The following is a 14,691-nucleotide window of genomic DNA, read 5'->3' on the forward strand; positions in this document are numbered from 1 at the left end:
GGTGAAATGAGGACCCAGTTTGTGGGGGCAATAAGCTGACTTTGTATAAAAATATACAAAAGTATGAAGGCTATTGCTTAACACATTGTAAGCTGCCCTGAGTCTCCGGAGAAGGGCGGCATATAAATCAAATAAAAAAAAAATCTAACTTGCCCAGCAGGAAACTCTAAGCACAATTCTCCAGCTTTATTAATGAGGCAGAGTAAAGACTAGCTATGTAAATAGAGCAAATACATTCTGACCTTTTATATCTCATCTTACAAGTTGGAGGACAGGACACAAAACTGGCTATCTGGATATGTCTTCAGGATAATCTAAATAAACTTCTAAATAAACTTCCCATATTCAACCTTCTATTTATTTTATTTTTTCGTACATTCAGCTTCCATTTCCAGTCCTCTCCCACCACCAATTGCAGTTATCCACTGTTTGAATTTATCAAATGAAATAAGAATGGTAAAAACACTATGTTTGTGTACTACAGCTATAACAAGTAATTACATATTTGTTCACCTATCAGTTACAGATGATTCTGCAATTCTGGCAGTATTAATTCCTTTTCTGTTTTCTGTTTTCCTCACCTTAGATACCTTACTACACTAGTATCTAGACTTGAAAAAACTATGAATTCCTGGCAATAGAATGTTATAAATACTGCTTATATTAAGATTCAAAACATTTTTTCTAGAATATTATATATAGTCTCAGGCAGAATGAATCTAGTGTAGTAGAAAGTCTCTTGTGTTAAGGCATTTTTCTACCTCTCCTCCCTATACAGGCTTATCAAAAAAAATCTGGAGTAGTTTTTGAAAGTATAGGGAAGTCTATAGAGGAAAGAGAGCTCCCTTATTACCATTTCTGCAGATGGAAATACGCATTTCACTGGAAAAACAGCTGTGCATTCCTTCAAGATATTTATATGATTTATTTAGAAAACATCAGAATACAAATCAGATATGTGAGTAAATATAGAACAGTATATGTAACACACAACATAAAAATTATAAAATAAATACCAATTCAAGCTCTCTTGCATTTGTATCTTCTATTTTTTTAAAGGACGTCAATCCTGCATTCATCATTGCATTTGATAAACTCATACCTATTGAAAATGGAAATATGCTAAAGATTAATTTGTCAAATTGCATTTCTTCATAACTTATCTTTTTTACTAGTAAGAAAATATAAAATATCATTCAAATTAAGCATCTACTCTGAAATATATTTCAAAATGGTCATCTGTCAGGGTGCTGCAGCTGTTGGTTTAATGATGGTGAGGTTTGACTAGACTGCAGTTTGGGTGCTTTATCCCTGGAGGTGTTTTAGACTGAAGTGCAGGGTAATAAGAAAAAAAGACAACAACAGCAGAGATTGTTGTCAAAGTCCAAAACACCAACAATATCCAGCTGGAGCATGGTGTGGTGGTTCTCCATCCACTTTATAACTTGAGAGGTAGCTTAATGACCACAACTGAAAGTGCTAGGATTTCAATCATTGAGCAAAGCAGTCATGTGGGTGTCTTGTTTAATGACTGCTTTGCTCAACAACCAATATTACAATCCCAATTTTGGTTGTTAAGCAAGTATTACCTGTAATTTTTTAAAAAATCTGATATTTTAAAAAAACAAGAGAAAATGTAGGCATCATCCTCAATATTATTTTGCAATTTGTACTTCTAATGTATAACATAAGGTAAAGGTTCCCCTCGCACATATGTGCTAGTCGTTCCCAACTCTAGGGGGCGGTGCTCATCTCCGTTTCAAAGCTGAAGAGCCAGCGCTGTCCGAAGACGTCTCCGTGGTCATGTGGCCAGCATGACTAAACGCCAAAGGCACATGAACGCTGTTACCTTCCCACCAAAGGTGGTCCCTATTTTTCTACTTGCATTTTTTATGTGCTTTCAAACTGCTAGGTTGACAGAAGCTGGGACAAGTAATGGGAGCTCACCCTGTTATGTGGCACTAGGAATTTGAACCACTGAACTGCTGACCTTTCAATCAACAAACTCAGTGTCTTAGCCACTGAGCAACCATGTCCCTAATGTATAACATACTGCTATACAAAATTCTCATCACTGTTGCCGCTTCCTTTTATAAAGCTAAGCAGCATATTAATTAAGCAAGATCGAAAAAACATGCATGGATTCTGAACATTTTCACAAGTGGTATTTAATGTAACATGAAGCACACATCTCCTGCATTTAAATTTTCCTCAATATCTCGAGCATTGTCCAATCTGAGGACAAGAAATCTGAGGAAAAAGAAAACAATTCTGTCCTACTATTTTTTATGCTATGAGATTGAAATGATTTGTATTGTATCCCAAGTTGAAACATAGAATAATTTTTATGGTACTTACCAATTTTTTCTAGCTGTTTGGATACATAAAGTGAATTTTCCCAAAGTCTACATCTGAAACACTTCGCTAAAATCAAAGCATTTAGTAATACAATAAAGTTGTTTTGATGGGTAGCCAGAAATTCAGATAACCCTACACAAGAAAAGAAACAAGTGTAAAAAGGGGAAGAGGTAGAAAAAAATACATGCTCGTGTATATTATCATTATTACATTATATGGTTCATTGCACAGTCAGCCAGATGTTCAGATGGATTTGGCATTTTTGTGTTGAATTCTTTTCAAGGACCTGGAATAGGAAGATGTGGATGTTTGATGGTATTACAACTATCATCGCAGGATGTATGCTTATTATTATTCTTTAAAATACATTGCTTCTCTTTTTTACTCTTATAAATCACTCAAACTTATTAGAAAATAAGTGGCCCAAGAAATTTAAATTAGTGACTGCCTCATTTAGTGACCATCTCCAGTTAAGATGGTAATTACAAAAAAAACCTTTGTGTCCAGTCTATGTAGGTCTGTAACACAAAGAAAAACTGAAAATTGTAAAATTGCACTGTTTCACTTAGCAACCACTATACTTAATAACTGAGTTGCCAGTTCCATTTGTTGTCACTAAACAAGGATTAGCTGTAAGCAAATATATAAGGAAAAGAGTAATTTTAAATTTTACCATACATTTTGTAAGTCTTATGCCATTTCTAAAAATGTTTCCTATATCTTGCGTCAAGGTGAAATCTTGTATGGGAATGCATCCTAATTGTGCCTGAATAAGACTGAAAAAGAAGTTATAAATTTTCAAAATATTGAAAACACAAATGTGTAAATATCATAAACAGTAAATCCACTGATTTTTTAAAAAAGCAATAGGACTTAGACTTATATATTGCTTCACAATGCTTTACAGCCCTCTCTAAGCAGTTTACAGAGTCAACGTATTGCCCCGAACAATCTGGGTCCTCATTTTACCGACCTCGGAGGGAGGGAAGGCTGAGTCAACCTTGAGCCCATGAGACTTGAACTGCCAAACTCCTGGCAGCCGTCGGTCAGCCAAATTAGCCTGCAGTACTACATTCTTAGAATTTTTAACTAGTTAATTTTATGGGTAAGGGGTTTTAAATGGGGGAAGCCAAATTGATTTAATTATGTTTTAAATTATTTTAATTTTCATATTGTATGTATTTTAATCCTGGCTGTTCACCGCCCTGAGTCCTTCGGGAGAAGGGCGGTAGAAAAATTTAATAAATAATAATAATAATAATAATAATAATAATAATCACTGCACCACCACAGCTCTAGATAAAATCTAGAGAGGGTGGAGTATAAGGAAATACCATACAATAATTCACCAATAATCCTTGTTACTATTTTAAAATAATAATAATATATTATATATAATAATTACCAGTTTACTTTCATTTCTCTTGTTTTTATTTTTCCTTCCATTGGATATCTGTACATAAAATATACGGTTTTTTTATTTACTTGTACTAAATTTATGGCATTAATTTAGAACATAAAATGAGATGTATTTCTCATTATCAAGAAGATATGGCGGTATCATACACATAAATAAGAGTTCAGTAAGATTTATTTATAATTATATTACTGTAGAATTATAGTTTCAGAGCAGGTTTATGAGACCTGTGACCCTCCAGATGCTCTTGAATTATGCTGTTCAGTTTTGGCTATGTGGATTTGAGATGGGGTTTGCCAATCTCTGGGAAAATAAATTTTCTCCAAAGTTTACAGCTTCAAATGTGCACATTTTAACACTGAAAGCTCTAATGGGTATGGCTCCCCACCCTCTGATCCCAGTGAACTCCTCATTTTTGAGAGCTCTCAAACAGGTAAAGAGATGTTTGGACATTTCCTGGGGTGAGTACAATTGGACATCTGAGCTTACTCTTTTGTGATACAATCAGCAGAGCAGGCTTGCTTATCTACCTTATTTGTCTATGGAGATTCTCAGTCATCCAGGTCAAAATCACCCCAAAGGTGATTTTTCAAGAGGCACATGGACTTTCTACTTTTTCTTTGAAGACATTTTGCTTCTCATCCTGGAAGCTTCTTCAGCTCTGGCTGGCTGGTGGGGAATGGAAGGATTTATACTCCTTGCAGACAGCTGGTCATTTGCATTCTTTTAGAGAGTCGTTGAGGCTACCTGGAGGTTTATATGTGTCCTCAGGGTCACCTGAGTAGTGTAAATGGAGCCTTCTTGGAATTGTTGAAAGGACTGTGTCGTATACTAGAGATAAATGATGTCATATCCCTCTGTTGAGAGAGGGCTGTTCAATTTTGACAATGACCAGCTGTCTGCATAGGTAGGTACCATTTTGTGTTGGCAGCAACAGGTTGGTCCCTCCAGTATAAAGAATCCCAGAGTTCAGTCCTTTCCTTAATGTTATTTAATATCCATGCAAATCTGCTTTCAGTTCACAGTGAGACAATATCAACATGTGAATGATACAAATTTGTATCATCTACCAAATATGAGATCTGATACAAGTTATGACCCGATGTTTGGAGACTTAGTAGGGGAAAAACAGATTCAGACTCAATCCAAGCAATTTTGGGTTAAAGCCTACTAATTCCAAAAAAATACTATCATAGATTCTTGATGGGATTGTATTCCCCCAACAATAGTAGATTTGCAATCTGGAAGTCCTTCTGAATTTGGGGCTCTTGCCGGAATAGCAGGTAAAGGACATGACGAGGAAAGTCTTTGCCCAGGCACTGACATCTCCAATGTGAAACAGAATTAATTGTAAGTAGGACAGAATTTATAATAACTTAATATATAGGTTTTAAGCACATACTGTACATTATGCAGAAGACAAAAATGTTGCTGTAATCAAAATAACTTAGTCAAAAATAATTTTAATCTTATACCTTATGTTCATCCACTTCTTATCTTTGTTCAAGGAATTAAGTACTTTTTTCTCATTTGTTCTTAACTTGATGTCTGAAAATTCACTGCAACCAGATATCAATACAACCTGCAATAGTTTCTTTCATTAATTTTGTTCTATTTTTGTTCTATTTATTTCAATATATTTTAAGCACTTATTTTAAAAATTGTCTAATTACTTGGTTGTAATTGCAGAGAAATAGGTTCAGAATTATCTCTGGCAATTTAGTTTTAATAGTTCGCAAGACTTGATGGAGGTATTATTTAGCATTTATTAAATTTGTGGTTATTATTTTTATATATTGTTTAGCTTATCCATATTTTTGTGAAAACAGAATGCATTGATCTCAGTAGAATTTACTTTTGAACAGACATGCATTGGACAATGTTGTTTTTATTACTAAGCCTGGAAGTATAGTCTATTGTTTTTCCTGGAATACAGTTGGACACTTTAATATGCAGCAGGAGAAGGAAACATAATACATTCTTGTAATATGGGTTAGTGTTGAGTAGTGAGAAATTACAAACCAAAATTTGAGAATAAAATATATTGCTTATATTGCTGCTGTTTTTTTAATTATTTATTAATTTTATCTAAATTGTTAAGTATCAAGATACCACATATTGGGTACATTTAACAAAGTCCCTACCCAAGTATGTAACACCCTAAAAAGCAAAGAATCTGCTTTTAAAAGCATCCCATGCATTTCAGCCAAGAGGTTAAACAAGCTCTGACAGTTATTGTTGTTTTATTATGAGTTGGAGTAGCTGTTTATGACCTCCAGCATTTATGACTTAAGTTGTTTAAATTGTTGTTTTTAACTTTGTATACCACCTACAGCAGGGGTGTCAAATTCAAGGCCCACGGGCCAGATCCAGCCTGCAAGGTGCTTAAATTTGGCCCATGGGGCGGCCCTGGAAACAGTAAAGACCGGCCCGCTGTGGCTCTACCAGGGAAATCAGAGCTGTGTTTTTGCTGGCAGAGGGTTGCAGTAGGCCACTGCAGCCGAAAATGGAGTTTGCGAGAGTTGGGGGTGGCCCTCCTGAGTTCCGTTTTTGCTGGCAGAGGGTTGCAGGAGGCCATTGCTGACTAAAACGGAGCTCGGGAGCCTGTTTTCACTGGCAGAATGCTTGGACCACCACAGGCACCCCCGACATGAGTAATGTTGAGCTGGCCATGCCCACCCTGGCCACATACCCTGGCCCCCTGAGATCAAACACAACCCTGATGCAGCCCTCAATGAAATCGAGCTTGACACCCCTGACCTATAGTCATTGCAGTGAGATGGGAGGACATATAAGGTGTATAAATAAATGGTTCATATTTATAACAGTTGTAGTATAAGGATAAAACCTGGCTTTACATATTAATTTATCTCATTACTTAATTCATTGAATACTTTAAATTTTTCCTATAAACAGACTGGCAAAGTATGACTGACACTTCTGAAAATCAGGATAATATCATACAGCGACAGTTGGCATGGCATCATCATAAACATTTATTTATTATGTAACATCAAATACATTCAAAATTAAATGGGAACTAAATTTCATTGATATATAATCCCATTGCTACCACACAAATACCAAAATTCACGGTTCAGTGAATTGTTGCAAAATAGCATCTCAATGGTCTAATGAAAAAAAAACAAAACCCCACCATAGACAAACAAGGAAAGCAATAAAAAATGTTTGTCTGTTTTGAAAGAAAGTGACTTTCTATGTTATATATCATTAAAAAAATAAAATAGTCTAAATATCCCACTTACAGTTATTGTTTCATATATTGCTTGATTCTCAAACAATATGCTTCAGCACAAAATCCCTAACATAAAAACAGTTTAAAGGCTTTTTCATATTTCTTTCATTGGGTTTTTAGTCCAAATATTGCCCAAATACAAGGAAAATTATGTGTGACATTTCAAAGCAAAGTGAAATTTAATTGCTCCACAGGATAAATATTTAACAAGCAAATTGCCTAAGCAAAACAGATAACTTCCCCCAATTTTTTAGGAAATTAATTTTTCATTTAGAAATTGGGGACAGATTAGGTGTATTTTGTCCAGATTGACTCAGTATGTATGACCCCCCCAACTTACCACAGTGACTCTAAGCAGCTAATAGCATATAAAAACATTAAAAAAACAAACATAGGCAACAATACATTGACTTTAGATCCATAATATACACTTTATCTAGTCTGTACTAAGTACTTAAACTGAACCACAATAAATGTATACAAATAATATAAATAATAAAGGCAAAAAAGATGAAAAGTTGTATCCACTCAGTATTAGTTATTTATATACTGTTAAAGTCTAAAATGTAATAAGATTTGACATCTGCAGCAAGAATTTTAGAAAAAACATTACAATACTTTAATATGAAAGCCAGGTTGGTTATTAGTTAAGGCATCAGGATAGAATCCAAGAGACCATGAGGTCTAGTCCCAACTTGAGCACAAAGCCACTTGGGTGACTTTGGGCCGATCACTCTCTTTCAGCCCTAGGACGCAAGCAATAACAAACTTCTGAATTCTTATCAATGAGAAATAATGATTTGGTAATGCAGTGTAATGTAATGCGGTCTTCTTTAAAAAGACCATTCTTTTGTGAGCCACAGAGAATTGGTGATTCCACAAAAGTTATTTTCAAGTTGAACAGATTATTTCCCAATAATTTTGCATTAGAGTTTAATGCCATTCCTGATAATTGTATATAACTGTACGATTCTAGTAGCTTGCACAATAATTAATGAACTACAAGTCATTTCTCCTCCAGCACACAACTCTGATCACAGATCTAAGTCAAATGGTATGAATTATGTAGTTTCAATAAAAAGCAACTTTCAAAAATCTGAAACCATAAATGAGTTTTCAGCTAATTTGTAAGAGTATTAATTCTTCATATGAATAATAAAATTACCAGTTCAGATAAAGTTGCTGTTCCGTTAATCATGAAACACTTTTTTACAGTGTCAAATGCAATATAATACCAAGCCATCTGTCGTCCAGTTTCTGTAGAAAAAATAAATATATAAAACAATTAAGTATTTTTAATAAGTGAAATATAAAAGACATTTTTCCTAGTTGAATAATAGCTTTAAGTTTGAAGAATGCATATGATAGGAAACCCCTTTTTTAATAGTAAGTCCAGTTGTCCTTTGGAACCAATTATCTAAAGAGGTGGGAGGTTCCTCTTCACTGGATTGGCTAGACAGCCATCAGTTTTAGGATGCTTCAGTTTGGATTCTTGCATTAAGCACAAGATTTGGCTCAATGGTTTAAATGGATCTTCCAACTCTGTTACTCTGTGACATTGATTTTAACTCAAAGGACTTCAAATTATTTTTAGTTACTCATTTTTATAGACTGGGAACATATAATAAACCAGATTTAACCATAAAATATGGTCTAATCTATTAACTAGCCTTCTAATTGCCAAATGTTTAGTATATATTTCAATATATGTTTAGTATATATTTAAAACTATACAACATTCAAAAATATTCATGACTTTTCCACACTCCCAAGTACGTATGAAAAAACTCAGAAAATTCTTCTATGGCGCAAAACTCTGAGAAATACTGCCCTCTCTAAGAGCAAGAAAGAGAAAGGGCAAGTATTTGCATTTGCCTTATAATCATGCCTTTCTACAAATCTGGGGGGGGGACTGTTTGCTTATGCTCGTCTATTGGTTAATTTTCTGGTTGATTTCCATGATCCTCAGAAGAAATGTGAATATCAGTGGTAGTTTTCCATAGGAAGATGAGTCTAGATACTACTAGTTCATACATACAGTAGTTCGGCAGTTCGAGTCTCAATGGTTCAAGGTTGACTCAGCCTTTCATCCTTCCAAAGTTGGTAAAATGAGGACCCAGATTGTTGGGGGAAATATACTGACTCTGTAAACCACTTAGAAAGAGCTGTAAAGCAGTGTGAAATGGTATTTAAATCTAAGTGCTATTGCTATTGCTATTGCTATGTGACAGTGACTTAAAGTCCCAAGTTTCTGGCCCCTTATCCAATTTTCCTAGCTTGTAATCCAAACATCTTATTAAGAAGCTGCCCTTAATTTATGGAACACTCTAAGACAAAGAGGAACTGTGACTTATTTCTAGGATCTTACCCAATAACTCCAATACAAGATGCAGTGAATCAATTTCTTTTATTAATCAATGTTTCAATTACAGGTATGTGTCTGGAAGTGAACTCTGGATCTCTGGACCACGTCTTAAATACCTGGGAGGCGGAGCTGAGGTAAGGAGGGGTCAGGGGAGGATCTAGGCAGATGTGTTGTTAACCCTTGCCATACCTGGGGTAGACAACGGTGGGCATTTATACATAACAGGAACAAAGTTTTGTAACTGGAGTTGGTCCCAGTTAACACTTTTCTGAGACCTGAGAGTTGCAGTGAGTAGTACTATGATAGGCAAAACCATGACACTATAAATGTGGCTACACTTATATTTTTTCTGATTTATATTTTCTAATGGATTTTTTAAAAAATAATGTTATGTCTATTTTATGCCTGATATTACAATTTTCAGGTGTTTACACAAAATGACAAAAACTACACTGTCAAATTTCAGTCATTATGGAAAGAAAGAACTGGACACATAACAGAGACTTGAGAGTTGTGTGAAGTCTTGCAATTGCACATTGCCCTAGGGCACAGTTTTTATGAGAACAATGCATGCCCCAAATATACATTTTAAATATTAAAATATTAAAAAAATAAATTCTGAACATTCAGATGATACAGATTATGTAATATTACCTGTGGTCTTGAAGTAGAGATTATCATCCATCTTGATCAGATCAAGTGATGACAAATCATTCAAATTCTTCAAACATAGTTCTGTCCAAGTTAAAGTGATAATTTTTAATATGCAGGAAAAAATAATTTTGCAGTTAGAAAAAGCAGAAAATTTATCAATCTTCTGTGAACAGGCAAACCCTGATTCAACTCAGGCAAGGCAAGCACTTCCATTCCCCACATTCACTCACCCTATTTCCCAGATATAAAATCAACTTAAATGTCTATGCAATAGCTATGAACATGTGACCAAACAAGAAAAACAAGTTTACGCTTGCCCAGATAAAATAAAGGGGATTCTTGGTGAGTTTATCATTTTAGCCTCACATAAAAGTAGGGAGTTGCAGAGAAGGTTCTTCTCAGATCCATCTTTGTTTGGGAAAAAGCTTTGTTTTGGGACAAAGGGAAACAGTATGGCTGAAAGAGATGAAAGAAAGCTCTTCTGGGAAAAGGTCAAAAAAGAAGATGCAAGAAAGAGAAGATGTAAGCAAGATAAAGAATGAAAATGACCACATAGTCCTAATGAGCTAGATCCCAAGAAAAGAAGAAATGTAAGCAATGCTGAAGTGGAAGGAGCAACAATAGGAGCAGAGCTGAAAGTAGATATGAGTTGGAACCTCTTTAGGGGCAGAGAAATAGGCTTGCTTTATTCAGAAAGACAGAGATTCTAGGTGAAGGGAAAAAAATTCTGGAGTTGGTGGTAAGAGCAGGGATATCTGTCTCTGGGCTCAAGGGAAAAAAGGCACTTTATTATGGTCCAATAATCTCTAAGGAATCCACAGGAGGTAAGAGGAAAAACAAAAGAATTAGCAGAACTAGTACTAGAATGTGAAGCAAAATGAGCAAACAAATTTAAGTATCCTTAAAGCCTATTTGAATGCACTGTTCTTTGCGTTTTCAAGAAATCTGACCTTGTAATTTTGCTTCAATTCCATTTCTGTCCAGCCCAGCTGAAAACCCTTGGTTAAAAGAATACAATTGATTATTAATGCTTAATTTGTAAAAAAATAATGTACAGTTCTTTTGTTATAGAAACCTATGCAAAGTTTTACAATCAACAGATTTGTATATTAAGCACACAATTTATTATGGGACACAAAAGGATGCCTAAAGAGATTTATAAATTATTTATTAATTTTAACTTTAAAATTGTCCCAGCCTGTACCTTGCTACACATATTGTTGTCCTTCCAATATAGAAGGAACAGTGGATAAGAAGACCTATACACCATACACTATATTTAGAATGAATCAATCCACAAATTCATGCTATAGTCCATAGGTGATCAACTAATGACCTAGATATACTAGAAACTTCTAATTTCCTTTTAAATTGGCTTGTAAAGTAACTGCTGTTTGCTGTTTTCATACGTAGCAATCTGTCATAGTGCTTCATCTTAAGAATTGAACACTCCCCTCAGAGCTCTGAATTTTTCCTTTCTTCCATAATATAAGCATCCTAATTGCACATATAAATACTTGACCATTATTCATGAAACAACAAAAGAATCTGTTCTAGCATTCTGTTCTAGCACTAAAAATGGCTTAGAAAATAATATTCAATTTTCATAGTTCAAAATGCTTTCAGCATCTGACATTTTCCCTATTTTCTATTTCTATTTTTTAAAATCTGAATTTATTACAGAAAAAGCAAGACAGTATTCAAACATTAACATTTGTTCCATTATATTTCTGCTAACAAATATAGACCTTTTAAAAAAAATATTTTATTTTTGTGAATATTTTTCCACTACTACAAAGATTTTATATCTGCTTTCATCTTTCTCTCACTTTCTCTCTTGCTCTTTCTCTCACACATACACACATATATACAAAATCGGTGTGAAAACAGATGTAGTGAAAGGTGCTAAATGTCCTAACTGTTATCATTTAAGGGCATTTCAAGAAAGTAAGTATTTCATTTACCACTTTTTCCCTCCCCCTTTTCTTTCACAGTTCTAAAAAGCAGCTGTTCCACATACAGAGAGATCCTACTGTGCTGAACACTGCAGAATGCCTTATGCTGTGGTGATGACAGCAAGAAGGATCAGTGAAGAAACAGTAACTCTGCCTTTGGGGGACATAGATCTGCATTCACTTGATATAAAATAGTTTATGAATTTTAATGTTCTCATTTGATCGTCTATAAAAACAAGCCTATTTAGCTGAAAACTTTAAAAAAATATATACACTATTCAAGAAAGTGAATTCATCTTCTTCAAAAACAGGCAACCTGTACTTACTGCAGGGAACAAAATATTATCTGTATCACATTCCAATATGCAACTGACATTTTTATATTTTGAAATGTTGCAGAGAAAGAATTATGAGATTTCTACAAAAGAAATTGTAGTATGAATCTGCAATAAGCCTGTTAAAAGTCCAAGTACCGGTATCCTCAAGGCCATCTATGCAACAAGGAGAAATAGGAGCTTCAGCTGCAATATCCCAAAGACAGACTGATTTTCTGTTTCCAAGTTCTCTGGTATTAAGCACCTTACAGACTATGAGATGGTTGGTAAGCAAAGTATTCACGTAAAGATACAAAAAACAGTCTTGCCAAATCTGTTTTGAAGATAAGGAAACTACATAGCTTGACTGGGCTTCAGTAATTTTTTCTAACACTTTTACTAAGTAACCTCAATCTCAATAGAGCTGGAAGGGAATTTGGAGGTCTTCTAGCCCAGCGCCCTGCTCAAGCAGGAGACCACATACCATTTCAGACAAGTGACTGTCCGGTCTCTTCTTAAAAATTTCCAGTGATGAAGCACCCACAACTTCTGAAGGCAGCTGTTCCACTGCTTAATTGTCCTCACTGTTAGGAAGTTTCTTCTTAATTCTGGGTTGCTTCTCTCCATTGTTTCTTGTTTCCACGCATTGTTTCTTGTCTTGCCCTGTGATTCTTTGGAAAATAAATTGACCCCCTCCTCTTTGTGGCAGCCTCTCAAATACTGGAATACTGCTACCATGTGCTCCCTAGTCCTTTTGTCTAGACTAGCCAAACCCAAATCCTGCAATCATTCTTCATATGTTTTAGTCTCCAGACCTTTAATCATCTTAGTTGCTCTTCTTTGCTAACTTTTTCCAAAGTCTCAACATCTTTTATGTAATGAGGTGTCCAAAACTGAATGCAGTATTCCAGGTGTGGCCTTACTAAGGCTTTATCAAGGGATACTAACATTTCATGTAATTTTGATTCTATGCATCTGTTTATACAACCAAGGATTGTATTACCTTTTTTGGCTTCTGCCGCACACTGTTGGCTCATGTTTAAGTGATTGTCCACTAGGATTTCAAGTTCCCTCTCATAGTTACTGTTTTTGAGCCAGATTTCACCTAATATATACTTGTACCTTTGGTTTTTCCTGCCCAGGTGTAAAACCTTGCTTTTCTCCACATTAATTTTGTTGGATAGGTCCCATTGTTCAAGTCTGTCAAGATCTTTTTGGATCCTGAGCTTGTCTTCTGAGGTGTTGACTATTCCTGCCAGCTTAGTGTCATCTGCAGATTTGATGAGTTCCCCTTCTATTTCCTCATCTAAGCCATTTATGAAAATATTGAAGAAGACTGGGCCTAAGATGGAACCTTGTGGTACCCCACTACTTACTTCCCTCCGTATAGATTTAATACCATTAAGGAATACTCATTGAGTACTGTTTGTCAGCCAGTTACAAATCCATCTGGTGGTGATTCTGTCTATCCCACATTTTTCTAGCTTATCAAGAAGTGGGTTGTGGTTTACTTGCCAAATACTGAAGTCTAAATATACTATATCTACAGCATTTCGCTAGTATATCACTTTATCAAAGAATGAAATAAGATTGGTTTGGCATGATCTCTTTTTAACAAACTCATGCTGGCTACTAGTTATAACTTTATTTGTTTCTAGATATTCACAGATCTGTTTTTTGATTATTTTTTTCAAGTATCTTCCCAGATATTGATGTTAAACTGATTGTTCTGTAGTTTCCTGGGTCTGGTTTTTTCCCCCTTTTTTGAAGATGGGAACCACATCAGCTCTTTTCCAATCTTCTGGTAATTCCCCAGTGCTCCAAGATATTTTAAAGATATGATACAATGGTTCTAAGATAACATCTGCCAGCTCCTTCAGAACTCTGGGATGTAATCCATCAGGTCCAGATGATTTATATTCATCAAGGTCAGACAGGTGTTCTATTACCATTTTCTTGCTTATTTTAATTTTTATTTCTAATCTGTCTTTTACAGTTATGTTTTTGGTAGATTGGGCTATAATTTCTTTTTTGTGAAGACTGATGCAAAGAATGAGTTAAGCAGCTCTGCTTTCTTTCTACTGCCTGTTACTTCCTTGCCATCTTCTCTCTTTAGTGGACCAACTGTTTCCTTGACTTTTTTCTTGTTAATTATATGTTGAAATAAACTTTTTTTTATTATCTTTGACTTTTGTTGCAAGTCTTTGTTCATTGTGAGCCTTTGCTTTCCTGACTTCATCTTTGCAGATTCGGGCTATCTGCTGATAGTCTTCCTTATTATGTGTCCCTCTTTCCATTTTTTCTACTTATCCTTTTTGTCTTTCAGTTTATCAGAGAGTTCTTTGTGCAACCATGCTGGTTTCTTTTTGGAT

General features: G+C 35.0%; 1 protein-coding gene across 9 annotated transcripts in view; it reads right to left on the reverse strand.

Annotated features, from left to right (window-relative positions):
* The window catches only part of HFM1 (helicase for meiosis 1), a 62,902-nt gene that overhangs the window by 21,991 nt on the left and 26,220 nt on the right, over positions 1-14,691 (reverse strand). For 8 of the 9 annotated variants that reach the window (XM_034437206.3, XM_060690034.2, XM_034437205.3 and 5 more), the window contains 8 exons: positions 11,001-11,048; positions 10,051-10,131; positions 8,197-8,288; positions 5,251-5,357; positions 3,764-3,811; positions 3,037-3,134; positions 2,359-2,490; positions 1,017-1,102 (listed from right to left, as the gene is read on the reverse strand). In XM_034437206.3, coding sequence (XP_034293097.2) covers positions 1,017-1,102; positions 2,359-2,490; positions 3,037-3,134; positions 3,764-3,811; positions 5,251-5,357; positions 8,197-8,288; positions 10,051-10,131; positions 11,001-11,048 — 692 coding nt within the window. The remainder of the gene's footprint in view (positions 1-1,016; positions 1,103-2,358; positions 2,491-3,036; positions 3,135-3,763; positions 3,812-5,250; positions 5,358-8,196; positions 8,289-10,050; positions 10,132-11,000; positions 11,049-14,691) is intronic. The other variant, XM_087889958.1, reaches the window with a different exon arrangement.

This window comes from Pantherophis guttatus, chromosome 3 (assembly GCF_059756535.1).
Source record: "Pantherophis guttatus breed Tessera chromosome 3, ASM5975653v1, whole genome shotgun sequence".
Taxonomy (NCBI): domain Eukaryota; kingdom Metazoa; phylum Chordata; class Lepidosauria; order Squamata; family Colubridae; genus Pantherophis; species Pantherophis guttatus.